Source organism: Varanus komodoensis, unplaced genomic scaffold (assembly GCF_004798865.1).
Source record: "Varanus komodoensis strain SLA01 unplaced genomic scaffold, ASM479886v1 scaffold3, whole genome shotgun sequence".
In the NCBI taxonomy this organism is placed as follows: Eukaryota; Metazoa; Chordata; class Lepidosauria; order Squamata; family Varanidae; genus Varanus; species Varanus komodoensis.
The window spans coordinates 14511159-14533176 of record NW_025335761.1 but is presented as its reverse complement, the minus strand read 5'-3'; the positions used below and the strand labels follow the sequence as shown (position 1 = coordinate 14533176).

The following is a 22018-nucleotide window of genomic DNA, read 5'->3' as shown; positions in this document are numbered from 1 at the left end:
GTAATCCTAAACTTTGAATGGATTATATTGCTTGTCCCCTAGGGGGGCTGCATCCCAAAAACCATATGCAGCACTACTGACTGCACAATGGGTAATTCTATTAGATTAAGAAATTAAAGGACTTCCACACAACTGTTGTTTAGCGTGCTGCAGCATGAATCTGGAATGTGTGCAGTGTCCATGCAGACTCCCTTCCTGAGGTGTTGTGATGCTCGCTAGCAAGATCCATGTCTCCTCCAATGTGGTTTGAATATTTTCAGTAGACATTGCTTTGATACCAAGATGTAACATCTCTAAATATAAGAAATAGAAACTCTTGCTGAGCACTCAGCTCTTAAGAATTTAGGGTGGGGGTGGCAGCTTGTGGCCCTCTAGATGTTTTGGTCGAAAACTCCCATCAACCAGTATGGTGGTGAAGCATGGTGGGAGTTGTAGGCCAAAATATCTGGAGGCCACAACATGTTCACCCTGATGTAGGGGCAGTGCCACACTTTATACGGCTGCCATGATTGCTGAGGCTATATTAGTGCATTGGTGTTTCTTTCAGATAACACATAAAGCATGGGTGAGCATCTCTGAGTGGTCCAGGGACTAATTTCCAGCCTGCAGACTCTCCCTGGGGCTGCTTTGCTATAGCAGCAAAAATGGTAGTGTTTTGCCACTGATCTTTGGTGGTAAAATGTTACAGAAGCTCAACAGTGTTTCTTTTGAAACAAGCTGAATTTGGTACTTCTGAATCACCACAATTTGCTGCCAAATATAGGCAGCAAACCACCTTTTTTGGCATTATGCCGCCACATTCCAGCAGTGTAGGTACGGTGGCAAGGCTGGCAAGGGCTGCACTCAAAGCCATGGGGGGAAGGGTCTCTGGCCTCCAAGCACTTGTTGCACACTCTTGGCATGAAGTATGTGCAATGCATTTCTGTCGTTTAAATACATATAATGATGCCAGCCACTCATGTGTGACATTTTCCCCAGGGTCTCTCCATGCACAATATAGGTTCCATGCATAATCTTTTATGCTGGTAAGCCTTGCTTCCCTATGGAATGCATGTAGGTACTGAAAGTTCATTGGGAGAAACCCTATTTTGCATCCATAGCTTTCTATCACCTTGCCTGCTCTTAAGGGTAGGGACCAGAGAACCAGGAATTTTCAAGCTTGCCTGAATTCTCCAAAACTCATTTTGCAGTTTGTTTTGGCTTGCTGCTGTTTTCATTGCTGACCTTTTTCCCATCCCGTTTGAATGGAGAAAGTGCCAATTTTAAATGAGAGAAGAACATATTTCTGTGCATATTTTTCTCAATTCTGCATGTTCCCCTATTGACAAAAATGCTTTTTAAAATAATCCTTTCTATGTGCACATTTTTTTAAAAATCCAATTTTTCAAATGAGCTTGCAAATTCAGGAATTTACTAACATTTTTTCAAAAAAAAAAAATCTCCTGCTTGCATTCACATTCAGGTTGATGAACAAGAATTGTGTTCATGTTTTGTGAACAGAGATGCAATTCTCATTCATCCCTAGTTAAAGGTATGTGTTTTTTCCCACTGGATCCTGAAAGCTGCATTTTCTACTAAACTATAATTAACATTTCAAGTGGAAGGGATTTATCTTTACTGAATTGCTTTCTCTATAGCAACAAATTAGGCATGGCCATACACATAGGCAAGTAACCCAGAGCATAGCAGTATGCAAATACATGGGGGTGCCCATTCTGGGGAGATACTCCTGAACTGCACGAGTTTATGCCTTTTCAGTCATGAGGCTTCAGCTTTCTCTGCAAGCGCATTTCCAGCTGAAAGCTTTGTAAGCAGGTTGTCTACATCCATTCTGATTGCTTACCGAGTGAGATGGTTGCTATAATAACCTGGTATTAAGTGTTCCCAGATCGCTACCAGTGAAACAACTCTGAATGATACATTGACTCCTGCACATAATTGTATGGTCTCATTGTGTCAGATTCCGTTTGGAAGCTCCAGCAAAAGGGGTAATTTGAACCAGGCTTAATCCCTTATCTTCCGTGCCATTATTCTGCATGGCAATTTGACAAGTAAAAATAAAGAAAACATTGTCTTTGTATATAGGTAGAATGTATTTTCCTCACATCTAACTAGCCACAATCTCTATCCTACACAGATGCACATGTGTTTGGGATTGAAAGGCAAAACGCAATATGTGATAAAGTTGTTTGTTCTTCTCTTCTCCCACCTTTCTCGTCTTTTAGAAATCTCTTTCAGACATCTTTACTAATAAGCAACGTTGTCTATCACACTAGTACATTGCATATTTTGTGCAGTTAATGAAGTTATGCTGTACTTTGATCATTAGGAAGGAATATTTTCCCTTTAGCATACATGGAAAAGCTTGGTTATGTGCATACTATGTATGAACTGGGAGCAAGGAAGTCTCCAGTTCTGATCTGAGCCCTATGACGAACTCATTAGATGGTGTAAGACCATTGTTTCTCCCAGCCATTGTTTCCAAAATGTTGTTAACGTTGCTAGGGTGACCCTATGAATGAAAGGCCTCCAAAATGTCCTATGCATGACAGCCTTGTTCGACATACTTTCAAAATATCGAAACAATAATAATATGACCCTGTCAGGAAATAATATTGTTCTATAATGAAGGACAGTAAGTGCTACTTAAATGAAATACACAAACACTTTACAGGAGAAAAGTGTGTGATAAATATTAATATACTAATCTTAATAAATTAATGAATTACTGCACTTTTGTACTACCTAATAGCTGAAGCTATCCACAATTAAAACTATAAAATATGACATAAGATACACTATAGGCATTTGGAAGTTTAAATTACAGTATAAAACAGAAGTAAAAAACAAAGAAAACCTATCAATGTGATTTGTGTCCTCATGATGTGCCCACAGTATGACACCTTCAGTTTTGTCACATTTGCTCTAGAGAGAAAGCTCCGGCTTCATTTGATCTAGGACCCACTCATTAGCCTTTCAGTCCAGGGAATTTGCAAAACATCACTTTTCTTCCTATCAACTTCCTTCACTGTCCAGCATTCACACCCACACAGAGTGACTGGGAATATAAAAGTCTGGATGATTTGGCCTTGGTCTCCAGTGAAACTTCCTTACACACGAGGATCTTTTCTAGTTCCTTTATTGCTGTCCTTCCAAATGTCAGTCTTCTAATTTCTTGGCTACAGTTTAAAACATAAATAAATAAGTAGTGTTCATTTTTATTTTGATGTAAATATAGTTGTCAGGAAGCCATGACAGACCGTTCTTTTACCATGAATCAGTGTATGGAGCAAAAAGAACAGCCACCATAGGCAGGGTCATGCAGTTCTAAAGAAATCCGTGCTTGTGGACAGAAGGTCAGAGGCAGAATGTCCCAGACCAAGTTGACCCAGAGGACTTGTATAGCCCTTGTATGATACAATGGCTTGGCTCTAAGCTAAAAAGTCTCTGAAGGAAGAGGTTGGTACCAAAATGCCTGTGGACACCTCTCTGCTGCCCCCCTCACCCCCGCCCAGGCCCCTGTATCTCCTGATTTTCATTTTATTCCTCAGAATGCACACACGCACAAATATATATAATTTTAAGTCCTAACTGGGAAGTTGACATACCTCAAGATGAAGTGCTTCTTCCCATATTGGGTTCAGGGGAGTAGTTTTCTGTCCTGTAATTCAGTCTGCACCTCTGTCTTGCAGTTCGATTCTTGAGTAAGCTACTATTCTTTAAGTCTCACCAGTTTGCCTTTGGGAAATGATTATTATTTGACCAACCTGGCTCATTATGGTGACTATTTTGTAAATGAACAAGCCCTCACATGACAGACATTTTGTGAAAGTAGCTACAGTGCTCTCACAAAATTCCAAATGCATCTACTGATCCAAAAAGTCTGGGGACCTTGAGCTAAGACTCTGAGATTTTATCCTTACTGGCTGAATGCCTGAAATCAAAGAGCCTGAATTTGCAGGTCTTCACAGGCTGGCATCTGACCTCACAATGTCTTTAGTTGTAAAGACAAAGGACTTCTTTGTAGGAAATTTTTAAACATTTAGCCTGAGTGCCGTGGCCCTTTTTAATTGTTTTTGTATTGTTTTTTCTAATTTATTATGTTTTAATTGGTATTTAATGTGTTTTTACTGTTGGTATGTTTTATATTGCAAGCCACCTAGGAAGGCCTCGGCAATTACAGGCGGCCTATAAATATATGTAAATAAATAGATAGATAAAACTTCATCCAGTGATTGCTCAAGGTGGGATATCCAGATTTTGCAGATTCCCCTCCATCATTGCACCCCTTAGCTCCCCCTGAAGTTGTTCTTTAGAATTGAGGCTCTCTCCATGGCAATATCTGTATTGGCAACACTCAGATGCTTGGCCTTGCACATGCAGAAGTCCTTTTTGGAGTGTAAAACTTCCTTTTGATAAAACCTCACTGAAAAACAGATTTGCAAAACTAAAAAGTAAGGTATGCCATATAAGTGGCATCCAACTAAAAGCTCTGTCCACTTTTTATTCCCAATTTTAGATTTGATGACTGTCCCTGCTGAAGAATCTGTTTCCCGCCATAATGTCCAGCTGCTTCGAGACCCCTTGTCATGCCTTCTTGAGAATTCAAGACAGGATTCCAGGCTTCTTGCAGTAGACATTGAACAGGCCTACCAGGGCATGTCCATGCAAGGTGTTCCTTATATAGCAAGTGTGGTGTTTATGGATGATTCCTGCATAGCAAGAGAGGCTGACAAATCAGTGCCTTCTCAGAGGTCACTGAGGCTCATTCCTGACTCCTCAGACTACAATAACTCTTCAGTGAATGACTTGGTCTCCACAGGACATGCCCAAATTCGCCCAACTTTATCAAAACATCAAGAGACTGTGAAATTTCATGGCACTTTAGCTTTTCACTCTCCTCTGGAGGAACTGCAGAGCTCCATCAGTCCCTCAGACAAGACAGTATCTGACCTGTACAAGCCCTTAGATGAGCTGAATAGTGAGCTCAGCACTCATAGGTGGAATTTATCTTCCTCTGAGGAAATCAAAACTGCCCTTAATCAGTCTATCTCAGCAGCAGTTCCAGCCCTGAAGCTGCCAAAATCCATCATTTCAATGCCCTCCAATTTTGCAGGGAGGAAAGATGGACTAGGTAACAGCATGACTCTCCCCAAAGTTCAGATCCCTAGCAATCCAAGGGACAGCATTCTGCTAGCCAAGAGGCATTATAGCCAACCACAGTCAAGAGCTGATTGTCTCCATCATGTGGTGAACATTGAAATCAGCACATTTCAGCCTGTAAGAGCTTTTGCTCAATGCCAGGGACAGGTGGAAGAAACAGATATTGATGAAGAGGTAGCAGAGAAAATGGACGTGGAAGCCTGCCTGGTGGAAGAAGCAGGAATGGAGGAAGTGGCTCATCAGTCTTCTTGTTCAAGGAAGCAGACAGGAACTTCTGAAACCAGAGTAATGGACCCAGGAGGCAAACCACCCACCCCTCCATTGCACAGATTTCCATCTTGGGTAAGACACCTAACACACTATATCTGTGGGGGACTTAAATTCATTGCAAGTTCAGCAGCTTGGAAAGCCAAATCCACTGGTTTCACCATAACTGGAATCTGCTAAATGTGCAAATTGCACAGATGCTGTTTGACTATTTTACTCTAACAATCAGAAGTTAGAATCAGGCACACATTCTCTTTGCCATCAGCAGACATGAAACCAGTACTCTGAAATGCTGCAGCCTGGTTGGATTCAAATAGCAAAATAAGACAATGGTAGAAAGGTTGAGATTCATAAAGTGGTGGCATAAAGGAGGAAAAGTGCTGGGAATCTTGAAGAGTGGCGTGAGTGTGTGTGTGTAGCTTAACCATGAAAATATTTTCCCAGGCTGCTTGTAGTCTCAGGGATGTGACAGATTCTTATCTCTGAAAATATGAAAGTCAAAACCTGCTGGATAACTGATAGATACAGTTGATAACATCCAACATGCCCATGCTAAAATAAAGATAAAGGCAAAAGCTAGAGGCTAGTAATATAGTTTATTAGGAACGGAGTCATATGTTCCCGGTTGTTGTCCCCATTCATTTGAAAGGCACAGAATGTCCTTACTAACAGTGATGCCTCTGTTTAGTTAGGCAATAAAGGCTCTTTGAGCCTTGAGTATTTGAGAATCACTTCAGGGAATACATCAGAGGTTAGAACTAGATGGTTCATGGCCAAGTCAAGTTTTAGAAATAGGAGCTCTGTTTCTCTGCTACAAAAAGTGGAAAGATGTGATTTACAGAGGAGAAGTAAATGGTGTTGCAACCCATCCCTTCCCATAAACATTTTCGCCTGCCAGAGTCCCCAGTGCATATTTCTACCATCTCTGGGAGCAATATCTTTACATTTAAAATGTAGGCAGAGCTTATTATCTTCCTTTCTGTGCAGCATAGGTTAGATATTTGTCTGAGTCAGAGGCCCTCCTCCTGAGCCGTCCTTGAAAGAGATCAAGAGGGTGACTACCCAGAGGAGGGCCTTCTCTGCAGTGGCGCCCTGATTGTGGAACACGCTCCCCAGAGAGGTTCTCCTGGCGCCAACACTTCTATCCTTTTTATTCTCCCAGTATTTTAATTGTTAACTTGTTTTAGTGCTCGGTTTCTATTTTAAAATTGGATGCTGGGCAATTGTTATTCTTATTTTTATTTTTTAGGCTAATTTGCTGTAAACCATCCTGAGACTTTTAACTATGGGATGGTACAGAAAAATTTTAAATCAAATCAAATTAAATTATATATTTATATTGCTCAGGATATCTGGTTCTAGCTCAAGAGTAAGATGATTGGGCCTGAAGAAGGGACAGCACAACCTGAGTTACCAGAAGGTAGTGGAAACCATACTTTTAGTTTGCCTTTCTCCATTCATCCTTTTGTCTTGCTGTAGGAGAGTCGGATCTATGCAGTTGCCAAATCTGGCATGAGACTTTCAGAAGTGGCTTCTGAGAGTGACTCTTCCAACCAGAGTAAGTATTAGCTTGAATCAGCCCAAATGTGCAATCAGATATATTAATGTTCAGTGGATACCACCGTTTGATGAGCCAGTGTGGTGTAGTGGTTAAGAGTGTGGATCTGGGACGCAGAAGACTTGAGTTCTAGTTGCCACTCGACCATGGACACAACTGGGTGACTTTGTGCCGGTCACAGACTCTCAGCTGAATTTACCTCACAGGTTTGTTATTGTGAAGATAAGACTGAGAGAACAAGAGGATGATGTGAACTGCTTTGAGTTCTTAAAAAAAAGATAGGATATAAATCAAATAAATAAAACAGTTTGGTTATATAAACACCCTATTGCTTGTAAATGTGCTACTGTGGCTTTCCCTGTTCTGATGTTCTCCAGTTGTGTTGGACTACAACTCCCAGCTTCCTGCAGCCAGCATCAGGCTTGAGAAGTTTGTACTACTGTTTTACCATATTTGTTGATAGAAAGGAACTTTAGTTATGGAAAGAAGTTAATGTGGCCACATGTTTCATTGGTCAGTGCTGCACCAAAGGTAGCTGCATCAGTGGTGAGCTGTTGTCTTTTCCAAAAACTAGACCTGTAAAGAGAGAGATGGGCTTTCTCTGGCTGCATGTCTATTTTGCAGAGGGTGTGAGAAGCTGAAGTAAGTCCCTTCCCTGAAATGTGGATGTGGGTATTGCTTCTTCTCCAGAGTGAATAGCAGAATAGAGGGAAGACTCATCTTCTGACAATGATAGAATCTGACAATGATAGAACAGGGCAAGCCAGAAGGGGCCTCCCGGGCCATCCAGTCTAACCCCCGGCTCATCATAATCAACATGATGCATGTTTATCGATAGGTACACTACTGATGAGTGCAAAAAAGATCAGTGGAATACTGACAATGGCCTCTTTATCACTGAGATGCTAAGTCTGTGTCTGAACTAAATCCCTTCCATTTGGTGGTGAGGACCCAAATTATTGAATACTCTTCAAAATGCACCCCCAAAAAGTAACCTAGCATGACAGGGATAAAGCTAGCTTAGAAACTTTCTGCATGACATTTCGCTTTCTATGTGGATGAAACTTTTGTATAAAGGAGCATGCCAAAATGTGTGCAGGGCAATCCTAAAAATATTTCTCAGAGGGCCCTACTACCTAGTGTATTTAGTACTGTATCTTTTAACCATTCTAAAGTGGAATATTCAAAGAGATCCACTCCTCTGCTCTGTATATCAAGGGCAGGGAGCCTGTGGTGCTGTCAGACTCCAACTCCCATTAGCCTAGCCAGCATGAGCAATGATAGGAATTGTAGTCCCACAGCCTTAGGCTCCCCATGGCTGTGATAGGTGCTACTTAATTGGAATCCCCAATGGATTGGTAGTTCTTTTCAGCAGGAACCAATTAATAGATGAGTCAGTGTCTACTGCTGGGGTAGGAAATGTGACATCTGTGATCACCCATGTGCCCCCAGGCACCTTTTTGATGCCCATCAAATAATTCTACTACTTAAACAGCTACACATTTTCTTATCAGTTGCTGGGATGATTGTAAAATAGATTTCTGTTCATCATGAAAATCATGGTTCAAATGAGTTATTTAAGTGTGTAAGAACTCAGATCCTGCCCTAGCCTTGTACTTATTCTTTTGGGCAGTTTCTTGTCCATTGCCACATTTCCCAAATCATCCATTTTGTGGTGATGGCCAGAAAAAGAATCTTATATTTTCAAACATGCTCACAGCCCCAAAGGATGCCTGCTCCTAGATTACTGCAATCAAAAATTAAAATAAGTGAATTTTATAGATCAGAAAATATAAAATCAATGGAAGAGCTCTTAGAGTATAAACATGGTTACATATTTGGAAGAAGCAGAGACCCATGACAAATTCCTGTTAGGAGAGATCAGGCAGAGAGGAGGGGAAGTTCATTTTCGCTCTCCCTTGCTCACAAATTCCTCACTCAACAGATAAGAAAACAAAGCCTCAGCAATTCTCAAGATGGGGGGACAGCCTCCTCATAGTGTCTCCTTGGATTGGATTTGCTTTGGGATCATGAGCTGTACTTGTCACCATCAGCCAAAATATTCCTGTTGCTTAGTGCCCAGGCTTAGCATGCTTCCAAAGCCCTGAGTTGGTGGGTGGTCTTTCCCAGTGGCATGGGATAAGGGTGCAGGAACTACTTTCAACCCAGGGAAATTCATGTTGAAATTGCCAGGGGATGAGAGGAGGGACAACGTTTTGACGGCCTGGTAACTGGAGACCAAGTCTGGGAGATGCTACCCACATACAAACCTCTATTCTGCCCTCTGCTTCTGCATGCTTCCTTTTGCAGTTGTAGTGCAGTGTGTATTGTTTGGATCCAGAGTCCCAAGAACTGTTTTTTTTTCTCATAGCCTTTCATCAGGGTGAGAAATGGGCTCCATTAAATTTTTTCTGACAGCTCATGGCTTCATGGTCATTTGTCGATTTTTGTCAAATTCCCTGTTGCTGCATGAAAGTTTCATTTCTCAAAGTCTCATCTAGCTAATTGTAACGTGTCTGTGAAATTATATGCAGCCTTTTAATTGGTGTTTCTTGTTCTTTCCACGTTTGAATACATTAAAAAACTCAGCTTCAAATGCACAAAGTTGTTTACACCCTGGGTCATTCACCTGCCATATTTACCGAAATGTCACAGTGCCTGTCTACTCCGTGCTAAAAGGGGTAAGAAACTATTCCACTTATCCTGTGTTTGGAGAAAATTGGAAAGGGTGGATGAGTCCATGAGAAAAGATGCAGGATGCACTGACTTGGCTTGAGGGCTCTAATGTCCTTGAAACTGTAAGTTCTGGCAAAAGACCAGAAACAAAGGGAAATGTGCTCGCAATTGAGCTATAAAATATGTTAAGATTAAAGAAAGAAAAATAAGGAAGCAACTGTATCCAGTCAGGCCGATGTCATGCTGTAGGAACCCAATGCTCATTAATTAGTTGGGTGGGGTGGGAGGAGCTTTTAATGAAAAGTGACTTGCAGGTTCAAGTCAGTAAAGGAGTTTTTCATCAATATGTTTACATTCAGTTATAGTTGGCTATTTATTTCAAGTTAAATACTTTGTTATATTTTATGGACAATATCTTTTTAAAAATTCTATTTAAGTTGTGAGACTGTTTTCCTCTCAAAACCTGTAGGGTGCTAGGTAAAATAGGAAAATACAGTTCAATGACCCTTCTTTTTTAATTATACCTGTGCAATTAGTACCCACAAGCTATTCTGAGTTTGAACTTCACAGCTAGAATGCATGCCAGCATCTCAGAAATGCCTGAGGCATATATAAGCAGCCACAGGGTGGAGTCTGAAGTTTATCACAGCTGTTTAGCCAAATGCATGCCATGCCAGGGCAAGTGGTTCCATTCATGCACTGCCTGAAACAGAAGGCAAATTAGTTGGAAGGCACAGAAAAATAGATGAAGAGCTATAGGAGTTTTCCTCTTTCTTTCTTTCTTTCTTTCTTTCTTTCTTTCTTTCTTTCTTTCTTTCTTTCTTTCTTTCTTTCTTTCTTTCTTTCTTTCTTTCTTGTTCTGTGCTAGAGGTAGAATAATGAATAATGTAATCAGTTTTTCTTAGTATTTCTTATTTATTTAACTTATATTCCACATTACTAGTCCCATAGGACTCTCTAAACGAATTACAGCAAAACAGTTTGTAACAATAAAAACAGAATAAAAACACAATATAGTAATCAAATAGCAACAATATAAAAATATGGAAACATGTGATAACATACAGTAAAAATATGCAGCTGAGAGTTAAAATGCGAATAGGACAAAATAGTATAACTTAAAACTGTTGAACATTGTAAAAACTACCTTTAAAATTGTACAGTATAAAATCAATTATTAAAATGTCTGGAGAATAAAGTTGTTCTCACCTTCTGCTTGTTCCTCGTGAATTGAGGCATTTGTTTGAACTGGGATGCCTGTTTTAATTTCCATCCTGACTTTGGAGGCTTGTTTTCCAGAAAGCCACCCAAATCAGCAACGTTCCTTTCTTAGATGAGTCTTCAGGCTCTGATGATGACTGCAGCTCCCATGCTAGCTTCAGAACCTCCAATGCAGGATCTGAACCCAAAAGGTCAAGCATGCCAGGCAGTCCCCGCGCAGTAAAACGAGGTAAGTTGAAGGAAGTAGCTTTCTGCACTGCTGTGATAAGGTATTTTAAAAAGTCTGCAGGATGGTGAAATCCGTAAGTCATCCGGGAATTGAGCAGAGCAGGGCAGTACTGGTATGACAAAGTCTTCCATCAGCACAACCTTAAGCTCAGAAGTAAATCTCAATGAATTGAGTGGAATTTACCCCCAAGTAAGCATTCTGAGGATTATAGCCAAAGTTAAGTACCAGTCTGAGGCTGGTGTTTAAATGATAACTCTGTGCTGACTTTTTATACATGTTCATTAATGACAACAACATGAAGACTTTTTTTGTGCAAAACAACTGTCCAAAATCAAGGAGGGTGATATGTTTCAATGTATTTATATATTTCATGCTGAATTTTTAAACTGTGCCTCCAGACATAGCTTCCAAAATCAAGGGCTCACCTTGGATCACATGTTACACAACATTTCATGGTATGAAGGATTATATTTAGCTAGAAATTATTAAGTGCTGGCTTCCAAGTGAACCATTAAATATGCAACTGCATGTGTTAAGCAGCCCTTAGCACTGCAATCCTGTACCCTCTTAATTGAGAGCAAGCCTCACTGAACTCAGCAGGGCTTACTTCTAAGCAGATGTGTATAGAATAGCTCTGAAAATGGGCCAATATACCTATTATGGACTACAGAGGAATCTCATGCAGGTTTTTCACTGTTCTTTTTATTTCCAGCAGGCATCTCTATGTCTTCACTAAGCTCAGAGAGTGACTATGCCATCCCTCCTGATGCCTACTCCTTGGATGAAGACTATTCTGAACCAGAGCACAAATTGCAGCGGACATCATCCTATTCCACTGATGGGGGGGTTTATTCTGTAAGCTGTGCCTCTCCCTGCCACTTTGAGCTAGATGTAACTATGAAACATGGAGAAAAGTCTACCCAGTGCCTGTCAGCAGACAGCAACTTCCACATTGTCTTAAAATAGAGTGCCTTGTCTTGTCATTTTTCATGATCCGCTAAAGTATTTATTGAGTAATGCTATAGGTGAAGAGGCCTGTTGATGCAGCATCCTGATCTTGGGGACTCTGCCTTGTTATAAGCTGATTTGGGCTCTTTCCAGCAAGTGGAGGCAAGTTTTGCTTCTGCATCCTCCAAAAAGGGCAGTGTTATTAGATGGGCTACAAAGCCTCTGTAACTCCTCCTCTTTGCCAGCAATGTGGTTGGGGGCTGGAAAGGCTCGAGATCCTACAGATCCTCAACCACTCACTCCCTGCCTGCTCTGCTGCCTTTGATACTCCCCTTTCTCTTGCTATGAGGTCAGAGTCCCAACCTTGTAAAAGAAGCCACCACAGGAACTATTTTGCTAAAATTTAAAAACCTGGGAAAGTCAAAAAAGGCTTACCTTGGTGCCTAAAACTCATCAGGCTGGCTCTCGGGAGAGCAATTCTAGAGACAGCTTTCCAAATTCAGGGCATTCTGCAAATAAAACCTTTCCTTTGTTGCCGCTCATTTAACTTCTGACAGTAGAATCATCCAGATAAAGACCTATGGCAGGCATGTGGGAGCAGGTGATCCTTTAGGTAATATTACATTCCTTATCATATTCCTGCACATTCAGTCCTTTAGGTGCCTTCTCCCACTCAGGTTCAGAGGGAACTTTGGAATATAGAGGAGGCAATATGGACTAATTTAGGGGTTGAAAGTCCAGCTCTGGGGTTGATTGTGGCGAAATACTTGGGTTCCCATCTCTCAGCCTTCCTTTCTTTTTACAATAGGGGAAAACCATGGAATACAATCAGGTTTCAGTGGTATTCCTTGGTCTTGGTGCATTTCCTTTTCAGTTCTACCTTGTTCATCTCACAGGGAAATATTTTTCTCTCTCTCTCATTTAGCAACCACTAGAGAAATCTGGCTATTTGCTGAAAATGGGTAACCAGATAAAAGCATGGAAGAGACGATGGTTTGTTTTGAGAAATGGACAGATCATGTATTATAAATCCCCGGTGAGTTGTATGCCAGGATTTGTGTCCCTAAATTTAATAAACAAAAGTTACTTCTATTTTTAGAGCATCTTGAATATTTTCATTTTGTATTGCAGACACATTCCAGAAATAGCCCTCCAAAAAAATCCACTTCTGTACTTTAGTATTAAAAATGGGCACCACAGATTAAAAATATAGTGGATCATTGATCTTATCGATGTTTGCTTTCAACCTCAATTTATTCATTAGTGCCTTGGGTGCTTGTCCCGTGTTAAAATAACAACATCATTGTATCTTTAGAAAATGTGTCCGCACTTGATGTTCCATTTGACCTTTCTGATTGGTCTTTATAGAGTGATATCATCTGCAAGCCCCAGGGGCAGGTTGAATTGAATTCTTCTTGCCAGATCTTAAGAGGTGAAGGATCTCAGACATTCCAGGTAAGCATTGCTTCTTGACCTTTGCTTATTATTTCTAAACTCCAAATGATAAAAATAGGAATTGCCAGGAAGAGATTTTTTTTAATGACTTTCTCAGACATCCTGAGAGACCTGAATTGATCATCTTGGACTTCCCATGGTTTTACTGCTCAGAAGAGATTAACTTTGTTTAAAGTTAGATTAACTTTGTATAAAATTAGAAGATTTGAAGCCTAATTCTGAATGTAAACTTAGCTTTTAGTACTTGAAAAACCTAAAATGTTTCCTGTTTGTCAAAGCCTACCCTTCTGAAATATTTGGGTCTTTTTGCACTTCTGTACAAAAAAAAAAAAAAAATCCAATCTTTCCATTTTTGCAATAAGGATTCAACAGGTACTTTTCCTCCAAATGCTGTTGGACTCCAACTTCCATCAAGCCCAGCTAGTATAATGTGATAATGAGCATTATAATAGTATCTGGAAGGCCCCAGTTTCTTCACCCCTAGATTAAAGCTTCTATTCCAGTAAAAATGCAGTTGCTAATCATGTCAAATATAAGCATAGTGGACAATTTCTGTGAAGAAGAATATTGAGGCTTTTCTAATTGATTCAAAGCCATAAAGTACTAGGAATTATCCTGCAGGGCATATATCCACATATTATCTATAATCTGGTTTTATAAACTCGAAATGCCTTAAAGAACAGCTAAATTCTGATCTCTGTATCATAATAAACAATCCATGGACAATTCATCTTGTGAGTAAACCACAATTCTGATCCATTTTTCTGTGGCAACTTGTTTACCACCTTCAACTGATTTTTATTCGTGTGTGTATAAAACATGACCAGTTTCCTCACATGTTGTAAGTGTGCCTACCAAAGTGCCATAAAAGTAATTGCTTTTTGCTTTGTTCTCAAAGTATTATCCCTTAAAGCCTTTTAGGGTACAATCCTATGCATAATTAGACAGAAAAATGCAACAGTTCCATGCTGACTGGGGAATGCTTGACATTGTAGGACTTTTGCTGTCTAAATATGCATAGGATTGTACCCCAGATAATTCTACTGAATGTGGCCTGAAAGTTAGAAGTTAACATATGTATTGCTTAAAAAAAGAGAAAAAAAATCTTAATACCTCGTGTTAGTAGCCTGTGATATTTTCTTCATCTTCAGCTCATCACTGAAAAACGAACCTACTTCCTGACAGCTGACTCCCCCAATATCCTGGAGGAGTGGATTCGTGTCCTTCAAAGCATCCTGAAGGTGCAAGTGACCAGTCCTACTGCAATCCCTCTCAGGGACGCCAAACCCACTGTGAAGGGCTGGCTCACCAAGGTACTTCAGATGTACCAGATGCACCATGACTTGTCCTTTGGCTGCATTTGCAGTAGAATCAATGGATCTATGCAAATAAGGTGAAAGAATATTTCCATTCCTGTGCTTTTTCTTCAGGTGAAACATGGACACTCCAAGCTGGTTTGGTGTGCACTGATTGGAAAAACTTTTTACTACTATCGAAATCATGAAGACAAGGTATTTTTCTATATTATGTTCAGTGTTTTTATCATCTTCCTATCATCCCTAGCAAATATCTTCTCATCCAGTCCAGAGCCTCTTCATTTTTATTACCATTTGTTCACACACTCAAACTGTGTTAACACTATGGCCAAAACATGAAAGTACCAAGGAGGACTGATGTAAGCAATTACAGGAATCTTTAGTTTTATAGAGGCATGTAGAGTGGGAATTTTGGAAAAAATAATGATTAGGGCATGGATCAGGTGGATTAGGGCATAGTTGACTGACCGAAAGCAGAAGGTAACCATTAGTGGGGAATCATCAGGATGGTGGCCAGTGACAAGCGGGGTCCCCCAGGGCTCTGTCCTAGGGCCGATCCTGTTTAATCTTTTCATTAACGACATGGAAGAAGGGGTGAACAGTCTGCTGATCAAATTTGCAGACGACACTAAAACTGGAGCAGTGGCTACAACAGAGGAGCAGGTACTCCAGATCCCAAAGGATCTGGGCAGACTATGGAAGTGGGCAGGAGACAACAGGATGGCGTTCAATGTGGATAAGTGCAAGGTCTTGCACTTGGGGCATAGGAATAGCTGTCATAAGTACAGGTTAGGTGACAAGTGGCTGGAGAGCAGCACTTGTGAAAGGGACCTCAGGGTACTGGTTGACTACAGGCTAAACATGAGTCAGCAGTGTGATGCAGTGGTCAAGAGGGCAAACGCCACCCTTGGTTGCATAGCCAGAAGTGTGGCTTCTAGATCAAGAGAAGTATTACTACCACTATATACAACTCTGGTGCGCCCGCAACTGGAGTATTGTGCTCAGTTTTGGGCCCCTCATTACAGAAAGGATATAGCCAGGTTAGAGTCAGTGCAGCGTAGGGCCACAAGGTTGGTGGCTGGTTTTCAGGGGATGGGGTATGAGGTGAGACTGAGGGAACTGGGTCTCTTCAGCCTGGAGAAGAGGAGACTCAGAGGGGATATGTTAGCGACATACAGGTATGTGAGGGGATGTCACATGGAGATGGGTAGAGACCTGTTCTCCCCTGCAGAGGAAGGCAGGATTCGCTCCAACCGAGCAAAGCTCAGGGAGCCAGGGTTCCATTTAGATGCCAGGAAGCACTTCCTGACAGTTAGGACCCCGAGGGTGTGGAATGGGCTTTCACCAGAGGTCGTTGAGGCCCCATCGGTGCGGGTGTTCAAAGATAGGCTGGACATGCACATGGTGGGCATGTCGTGAGCGGAGCCGGCTGGTGCCGGAGGTCAGACTAGATAGCCCGGGAGGCCCCTTCTGACTCGCTCTGCTTCTATGTTTCTATGTTAATGACTAATCATTTAATATTTTTTGTTTGGCAAAAGGAAAGCATATGTCAGCAGTTCAGGAGTAATCATTTAAAGATGAGAGAGGAAATCAAACTCCAGGGCATTCCACCTGTTCTCAAAGAAACCAGCATCAATTCTCACAGGATACAATATTTGTTTTCAGAAGGATAATGGCAGTGGTCCTCATTGACTTCTCTGTTCTGTTTTGCTTGCAGATCAAAAGTGTCATTGTGCAAGATGTTTTTAATCTTTAAAATGAAGGCAGTTCCCCTAGATCTAAAATGCTTGTAATTTTCCTGTAGTCACTTTGTAGTTTTATGTCAACACTCTTATATCATGAAATACAAAAACTGCTTGAGATTTTGACACTCTTATATCATGAAATACAAAAACTGCTTGAGATTTTGAAGTCAAATATTAAAAGGCACACCTAAACTCAAATCCCTCTATTTCTTAAAAAAAAAAAAATCTGTTTATTACTGTAAATACCGTAATACTCTAAACTTAGAAATTCCTAGGCATACTTGGGAGATGGCATGCAAATTATTATTTTCTGATTTATAAACACACTAAATACAAAAATCCTGTATCATAACATCCCTAGTCAAGGACAAATCTGTCACATAACATAAATGGAACCCATTCCATCATAAAGAATCCATATCAAGATTATTCTACAATCTGCGTTTAAGTAATAAAATCATCTCGTATTTATCGGTTGCTCCTAAAGCACGTTACACTCCAAAGTGCTATTTTTCCTTTCACCAGAATAAAATTCATGAACATATATTTGTTTTGAAAGAGAGGAGAGAGGGCAATGTAGCTCCTGACACAGCCATGGAATAAGAAGGGAGGTCCTCTTATGGATCAGTAAAGGGTCAGAAAACAGGAAACAGAGTATGAATGAATGTTAAACTCTCCCAGTGGAGGAATGTAAGCAGTGGGAATCTCCCAGGGAAAGTCTATATAGACCAATATTTTAAAACTTATTCATAAATAAACTGGAATTAAGAGTGAACAGTGAAGTGACTGAGTTTAAAGATTACACCAAAAATTTTAGGGAGGTTAAAACAAAAATGGATTGTGAGGATTTCCAAAAGGATCTTTCCAAATTAGAAGAATGGGCATCAAAATGGCCTATTCAGTGTAAGCAAATGTAAAGAAATGCATGTTACAGCCAAATTTCCAACACCAAGTAAAAGGTGATTGGATCTGAGCTAGTGATGACAGACCAAGAAAGAGATCTTGGATTTGTGATGGACAGGTCAGTGAAAATATTGACCCAGTGTATGGTTGCTGTGAGAAAGGTAAACGCCATATTAGGCTTAATAAGCATGTTAGGAAAGAAGTAAACACCAACCTGCCAGTTCCATACTGCCAATATAAAAATCTGTGGTGCAGCCCCACTTAAAAAGACCATTCTTGTCACTGCATCTCAAAAATGCTACTGTGGAGTTGAAAAAGATGCCTACTATTCCTGACAGCTATATACTACCTCTGGTAGGAGAGGCAGTAAAGCCTATGCACATCAGTTGCTGGGGTCCATGAGCAAGAGGGTGCCATTGCACTCATGTCCTGCATGTGAGTTTTACTTGGGCAGCTTTGACTTGTGTGAACAGAATGGTGGACTCAGAGGCCCTTGGCCTAATCCACCATCACTCTTCTTTTGTTCATTTCTCAGTGCCCCCTGGGTCATCTGCACATGCCTGAAGCAAAAGTGGAAGAAGTGGATCGCTCCTGTGATTCTGATGAAGATTATGAGACTAATGGTGGGGGCCTTCTGTCTTCACATTGCACCCTGGTCCTTCACCCTCCAGAGCAGAGTCCTACCTACTTACTCATTGGTACTAAACAGGAGAAGGTATTAAGGATGACCCAAAAAGAACCTGGGGTGTAGGGCGGACTACTCGTGGTAGCTAATGCAGAGAAGTAACTGGGTACTCACAAATAGATGTTGTGCTAATATAGCTAGCAACTACATTTGGCATTTCAAAAATTTAATTACATGTACCGAGGGGAGCTTTTTTCTTCAGGCTAGCTGCAACATGAGAGGGCATTTCTTTACAATTGGGGAGGGAAGGGTTAAATCTTCCCATGTGAGGGAGAGAAGGGTTAAATGTCTCCATGCACTGCCATCCCAATACAGAGGGGCGAGGGGACTGCAATTAAAAAGCAACAATGCTACCTACTCATTTAGTGTAATTTGGAGCTTGAGCTTGCAACTTTGTTAGATTTTCTCTCTCTTTTTCCATCACCCCACTCTGCTATCTGTTTGCAGCTCCTGATCATGCATATTGCTGGTATAAGTACCCTAAAAATCACATGCGAATGCCTATTAACATAAGCAGCTTTACTGATAATGAACAGAATGGCAGGCCTTTGCTACTGCCAGCTACCACAGTTGCTGCCATCTAGCTATAGACTGGCCACTTTGCTGGCATAGGAGAATATGGGAATGGGGTTTGTTCCCCTTCTTCTGTTTATGTATTATGACTGTGAGTGTTAGCAGTAGAGGTGCTTCGGGCTAGATGGCCTGACAGCACCACCCATCAGCTGGGAGATGACAACACTCGGTAGTGGAGCACTTGCTTGGCATGTAGAAGGTCCAAGATCAATCCCCGGTATCTCCACTGAGTGCTAGGAAGGAATTCAGCCTGAAACCCTGTAGAACCATTGCCATTCATTTTACCCTCTGTTTCTGTTGTTTTAAATCCGTTTGAGCATAATGTTGCATCCCACATCCTCCATGCATGTGAGCCCACAAACTAAAAGGTTTACATGCTTTCTATCTCTTGAATGAGGCTGTCAGGCTTTTGTTCCAGCCTTACTGTCCCATCAGTAAGGCTGGGACAAAACACAGCAGACTCTGTCCCTCTAGCATGCATGGACTTCCTCTTGTGCTTGGCCCAATCTTAGAGAGCAAGTTGAGCCAACAGGAAGTCTGTGAACAGAACAAAGCTTCCACCACAGGCAACCATGTTCTGTGTCAGGTGGAGCAGCACAAAGAAAGGCTGCTCTGTGTGGCATAGAAGAGGGACGCTGTTTGCACAGTGGTTCCACAGAGCCCCATTCCTGATGAGCACCCCATGAACACGAGGCGTGCTTGCCAGACACTCAGACTCAGAGTCAGAACAGAGGGGAGTGGGGTCCAGGGAGACAAGCCTAGGAAACCCAGTGGACTCCCACCCCCAAATCAGATTCCTCACACATCCCTAGACACCTGTGATCGCTGTCACCACCATGCCTTGTCTCTAGTATTTTATCTAGAAGCCATTTTTGGCTGTCTAGGTTCATTGCCAGGGAGGGAGAGGGAAGGAGCCTGGACACTAGTTGGAATGGGCATAAGGTCACAGGCTCAGGCTCCTCCCTTTTCATCCCTAGCATGTCCTTGTTTGCCCCTTCTGGGGCTCAGCTGTGACCTCAAGACTGGGGCAGCCATTGTGGTTCTTTCAGTACTGGCTATGTGGGCCGGGCCGGGCCTCAGCCTTCAGAATCCCAGCTTTGAAATCACAGGATCTCAGAGCTGGGACATCAAAGAACCCTACAGCCTTTTAATCAGTGTTGGGAGGCCACAAGGTTACACCCTTACTGTGTGTTACATCTTAATTTTCTAGCATAGTTTTAAACTTTTCTATTATGTGTTAATCATGCTGCATTTTGTGGCTTTAATTACTGTGAACCGTCCAAAGAGGTTTGACTATTGGGCAATCTAGAAATGTAATACATACATAAAACAGGGACCAATGTTCTGACTTTGCATATGGAAGCCTGCTTCCTACATTCCTAATTACCTCGTAGAATCTCCTCACAACTTTGAAGGAAGAAATGCAGGCCGTCAATAAAGTATGAACAAGCGCATCTTCCTTACACAAAATAAATATTGTGTTGAAAGGGCCCTGTGACTGCTTAAGAGTAAAAAAACAAATAGCAAAAGCCAGAAACTGCAGAAATTAGTCCCATATGTTTATCACTGACCCCAGTTAAAATGTTACATCTGGATTTATACCTCATGTTTAATATTTAATATTATTCAGATTACCTAGCATCACTTAATCTTCTTTACCCTTTTGTTCCAAGGATGCCTGGTTGTACCACCTGACAGTTGCAGCAGGTGGCAGCGGTGGGGGCACAAATGTCGGTAGTGTATGTGAGCAACTCATCGGGAAGCTGCTGGATGTAGAAGGAGACCCAAGTAAGTAGAGGGCAAAATGTTTTCTCCTAAGGCAGTGGCAAGAATTTATTTATGGGATTAGATTAGCCAATTGACCTCATTATGCAAAGCAATGCTCATCCCTGCTAAAGCAAAGACTGCCTTTGAACTATTAGTTGTGAGACCATTCCAGCCTATGGTGTAGATATCTCATTGGAATTTATGTGTTGAGATAATGTGCTGGAAACAATTCAGGTAATAACCAGATCTCTAAGATTCCACAGATGCTCTTATTGAATGTTCTTGGGAAAGTTAGCAAGACGAGCTCTTTGGTAAGAGTAAGGATTTGATTGCTGAGCACTGGGAAAAGTTACAGTCAGCTGATGATCGGTACAGAAAAATCTGGCATGGGATGACTATATCAAAACAACCAGCATTCATTGTACTACAGGCAACTCATTATGACTCAGTATCCCAAATCCAAAGAAAATTAGTCACTCTAAAGATCCATTGCAAACTAACAGGATATACATAAGTTGCAGCTAAGTTTTCCTTTTCATTTTAAAAGGACTTAAGTGTAACTAACTTGCTCCAAATTTAGGCCAATGATTTTATCTAGGATACCTCAGGACAAACTGGTTGTGTTTCTGAATAATACATGCTTCAGAAAATGTATTTTTCAGGAAAACTTGTTAAGTTTAGTTTGTAGGAGTTAATTAGTCATTTAAACTAATTAACAATAAAGTGTTAATTAGCAATCAGTGTCCATATTATATGTTTGTTTTCTTCATTTGTGCAATAAGATTTTTCAGTGAAATGGTATTATCTCTTTCTTTATCAAAGACTTTGTTCCTCTAGATCTTTATTGTAGTGCAGAATAAATCACTCTGTTGCTGACCCTTCTAGTGTATTCCACAGTTCAATTCACAAAACTCATCTGTTTCTTACCAACGATCTGGCCTCTGAGAGGCTTCTGCATGGCATCTGTAGCAGAGCTACTGCCTGAAGCTGTTGATTACTAGAATTTGCCCCAACAGTGGTTTTCCCTGCTTTAGTGCTATGGTGCCTAAAGTGTTACAGTTTTCTTACATGGACTCTGTGTGCATCTATTGCAATGAATACCTATATGCCATGTACTCCTGTATATTTTATGCATAGTAAAATGTACTACTATTTTTTGGCACAGTTATGTGCAGACTCCAGCAAAGGCAGCCCAGATATCCATGTACTTATTAATTCATAAATACCTGTCTTTCAAAAATCAAAAGTTCCATCAAGTCTTCTTTGCACTATATTTTCAAAAGTGGCTGTTTGTCATCCCACTGTTGTAATATGTCTTTTACTTGTCAGAAGAGCACAGAGAATCCATTGATGGTGCTCTTTCATTAAATTCCGAGAGACAGATTGTTAAGAAGAATATGAGTGTTCATAAATACTAAAGAATTTTCTGTCACAAACATTATTTTGATTATTATGGTGGTACCTTGGCTCACAAATGCCTCAGTTCATGACCAAATCGGGTTGTGAACAAAA

The 22018-nt window shown here is 41.0% G+C and overlaps 1 protein-coding gene across 1 annotated transcript in view; it reads left to right on the top strand.

Annotated features, from left to right (window-relative positions):
• Positions 1-22018, top strand: part of PLEKHH1 (pleckstrin homology, MyTH4 and FERM domain containing H1) — a 56127-nt gene that overhangs the window by 13291 nt on the left and 20818 nt on the right. Inside the window, exons 6-16 of the mRNA XM_044436919.1 lie at positions 4520-5505; positions 6910-6988; positions 9578-9669; positions 10964-11114; positions 11827-11969; positions 12988-13098; positions 13431-13517; positions 14669-14830; positions 14948-15028; positions 18017-18196; positions 20413-20527. Coding sequence (XP_044292854.1) covers positions 4520-5505; positions 6910-6988; positions 9578-9669; positions 10964-11114; positions 11827-11969; positions 12988-13098; positions 13431-13517; positions 14669-14830; positions 14948-15028; positions 18017-18196; positions 20413-20527 — 2187 coding nt within the window. The remainder of the gene's footprint in view (positions 1-4519; positions 5506-6909; positions 6989-9577; positions 9670-10963; positions 11115-11826; positions 11970-12987; positions 13099-13430; positions 13518-14668; positions 14831-14947; positions 15029-18016; positions 18197-20412; positions 20528-22018) is intronic.